Here is a 3,634-nt window from a genome sequence, read left to right as displayed (position 1 = left end):
CCTTTATTTTAAAATAAATCATAATTACTATGGGCTACAATATTACTCGTATTATGATAAAATCTAATATCACATTTTATTTCAGAATATAACGAATGTAATAACCCTCAAGATTACTCTTGTGTTGGAAATCAGCAATGTATCAATACAGTAGGCTCTTATACTTGCAACTGCTCAACTGGATATCAATTTAATGCATCACTTCAACTATGTATTGGTAGGCGTTAAGTAGCAATTGCATTTTTCTTTTCTCCATTCCCCATTTTAGACATAAATAGCAGATAAACTAGCTAGTATCAGCAATGCATATGATATACTTATCATAACAGTTTAGCTCTTATTTTAAGTTGTAACTCAACAAATACTACTGTATATTCATTAATTTTAGCAAATTTTTGATATACAGACATATACTTATTTATGCATTCGTATATGTATACAGTATTGCTATATTTAAATTGTACGATACCGATATTAAGTTGAGCAAATTTCTTATAAGCGGCTCAATATTTGACACTATGTACCTTTCATTATTACAGATATTAACGAATGTCAGAAATCGGTATCACCGTGCCATCAGAATTCAAGTTGCACCAACACTGTTGGCTCATATCAATGTCAATGCAACAATGGATATATTGGTGACGGAAAATTAAGTTGTACTTGTAAGAGTAACATAATTACTGCACTTTCATATCAAAAATTTTATTTAATTTTGTTATAATTGAAAGAAATAAGCACGCATTCTGGTGTAATAGAGCTAACGGTTAATTTATAATATTTTGATTTAGTGATCTGTACACCAAATTACTGTTCTGGCCAAGGAATATGCCATGTAGTCAATAACGCACCTAGATGCAAGTAAGTTTATACGATCAACTTTGAGTTATTGATAGCATATGCATACAAAATTAATTGTTTCAAACTGATCTACTTTATTACTACTGACTGAGAGTAATCATGGTCAGTTTCATTATTATTCATAATCGAAGAATTCAACTTAATATACTTGCTTGTTTACGATATTCCAGATGCACAATTCCAGGGGTAAGTGGAGATAGATGCACACAAAGCGCCTCCCTAGCATGTAAGTTAATAGTTTTACAGAAGCTATTGGAAACTACAGTGAGTAATTTACTCAGCTATTCATACTGTTATAATCATAAATATGAATTATGATATCACCTTAGATATTAAGCTAACTTTGTAGTGATTACAGCAAATTACGATAGGGTATCTTTAAAGTGTTCTGGTAATATGTAGTAGTACTTTAACCCAGATTAAAAATCCTTTTATCATAAACCCATTCTGCATATTCTAGCTGGTACAATCATTGGCATCTCTCTAGGATCAATTTTTGGTACGTTACTTATCATTGCGTTTATGTTGCGCTATTATTACATTGGCAAAGCAAAAAGGTAAGTAGATTGGAAAATATGCGTTGGTGATGATTAATACGTGTATTATGCTATATAGTGTTTATATAATTTGAGTAATTTACTAATTTTCTTGTAGGGAAACATCTACTTCTTCTGATCTTATCGCTGCAACTAATTTAAAACGTGAGTATGGAAGGTCATAGAAACGTTTAATATTCTTGTTATCTATTTTAAATATAAACGTGGTGTTAATGCAGTCATTTTACTTACGCGAAACTATGACTAATTACTCTTTGCTTCCATTGCGATATTGGATAAGATGGGGGAATTACTTACGAAGAAAACAAAAGTCAAGAGGTAAGTTAACATGGTAATAGACACTATTGACGTAAGAAAACTCTAGTATTGATTGAAAATGGTTGTCTTTTATTATTCTTACACTAGTATCATTTCTAAAAATCAACGCTCATGGTCTCCTCCTTCGTCAGCATTGCACTCTTAAGCGTAGCCTATAACGTAGTTTAAGTGTTTTGCAAGTTAATTAAATTAGAATAAGATCTTTCATTACAAGGTTCGCATTTCTTAGAATTATTTTTACCAAATCAGCTACAGAAAAGTAGGACAGTAGATTGTAGTCAAATTATACATCCTTTCTTCTTCGATACAAACTTTCTAGTCAATGCTAAAGACGTTTAAATAATTGATACTGGTGTTAACTATCCTTTTTATAACTATATTGCACTTCTCATAGCTTTCTGTTAAATTGAAAACCGATTATTTTTGTAATAGCAGTTAAGAAATACGTAACTCATATTTCGATGAAAGTACTACGAAAGTTTGCCATAATCGGGTTTGTCAATTAATACAGTGTTGTGTTAGATTATAGTAAAATCTCTTGATATTACATAATATGCAAAATTGGAATAAATTTGAAGTGTAGTAAAAAGAATTTTACTTCTTGTGATTCTTGCGCTCTAGTCAATGTTACAATACTTTGATGTTATAGTATTAATAGAGAAAAGTGACTGGATAGATTATTAGAATTTGGTGAATCTACCGAGTAAGTAGTTGAAAATATAGAAAATCTCTAAGCGAATCAATAATTGAGCTAGTACACTAGCTCAAACCTTATCAATAACAAATTTATGGTGCAGACTTCAATTGGGGAATTTTGATTAAAATTTCTAGGCTGTTAAGAGTATAAAAATGCTACCTTATCAAATCTTCAAGCTGCACCGTTTATAGGCTTCAAGAGCTCTTGAGGTTTTCGAAGATCACGTATTAGTTATTAAATCGCATTCCAAGATAGTTTCAACATTCTACTGTACTTATAAAACTAACTAATGAAACAGAGTCTACGCAGTATGTAATGCTTCAGGAGATTGTGTATCCAACACAATCGCAAGAAATTACAAAAGAATAGCTAGTAGTCTTTATTGTAATGCCTGTGAAAAGAAAAACCACATAAGATTATAGCATGTAGAGCGATGTGAACCAGTGGAATAGTTACCGTAGAGTAGGAATAGATAACGTATACAAGCTTACCATGTAGTTAGCAGAACTAACTAACGAGATTTATGTACAGTACGAAGATAGCTTTGCTAAGGTAAGAAATACATCCGTAGAGAATTATTCATAAACGTGAATGAGTAATAAAAATCCCTTACTCCTAGGTTATGGTAGTTCTGCGACAGAATCCCCAGCACGCTTTACTTAAAAATTCCTAGGTTTTTTACCCTCGACGGCGGATTATACAGTAGGGTGTCTGTAGAATCTACAGTAAGCTTTCATAACTCTTGGAAGTCTTAACCATAGAGATTCTTCCCGACGGTCCCACATAGCTAGTCTGTGTCATAGTTACTGCACTAATTTTAGCTTTTTCGAAGTATCAGTACAAGTAGTAGTATGTGCCAGGAAGTCCTAATCATAGACGTTCTTCCCTAAAGTCTTAACATAGCGATTCTATATCATAGGTGCTGCGCTAATCTTAGCGCTTTCGAAACGTCAGTAAAAATGTTAGCACAAGCAATGATATAAGTCTGTTTGTACAGACTGGATTTACTGGTTAGATTCGAGTAAAAAAGAGATTTCTATAGATAAATATTTAAATATTGATTGTTGTGTATCTAGAGTTAATACTAGCAAGCATATTGAAATTTCGTACTATTTTCAATTAGCATGGCAGACAGGAAATTGAAAGCATAGCTGGAGTTATCGTAAAACTAACTACGGTACTACCTACTACTCCGTCTTTA

At 32.1% G+C, this 3,634-nt stretch overlaps 1 protein-coding gene across 1 annotated transcript; it reads left to right on the top strand.

The window, feature by feature from the left end:
• Nucleotides 1-85: 85 nt before the first annotated feature.
• On the top strand, nt 86-2,624 carry TRIADDRAFT_62756 (uncharacterized protein; the record flags this gene model as incomplete). Its single annotated transcript, XM_002118705.1, has 8 exons — nt 86-217; nt 540-665; nt 792-861; nt 1,032-1,087; nt 1,322-1,418; nt 1,516-1,562; nt 1,699-1,736; nt 2,568-2,624. Coding segments are annotated over 8 exons (621 nt in total), but the record flags the coding sequence as incomplete, so codon positions are not given.
• Between the last annotated feature and the right edge of the window lie 1,010 nt (nt 2,625-3,634).

This window comes from Trichoplax adhaerens, genomic scaffold (genome assembly GCF_000150275.1).
Source record: "Trichoplax adhaerens TRIADscaffold_741 genomic scaffold, whole genome shotgun sequence".
NCBI classification, from domain to species: Eukaryota; Metazoa; Placozoa; class Uniplacotomia; order Trichoplacea; family Trichoplacidae; genus Trichoplax; species Trichoplax adhaerens.
The sequence above is the reverse complement of the archived record's forward strand: the minus strand, read 5'-3'. Positions and strand labels throughout refer to the sequence as shown.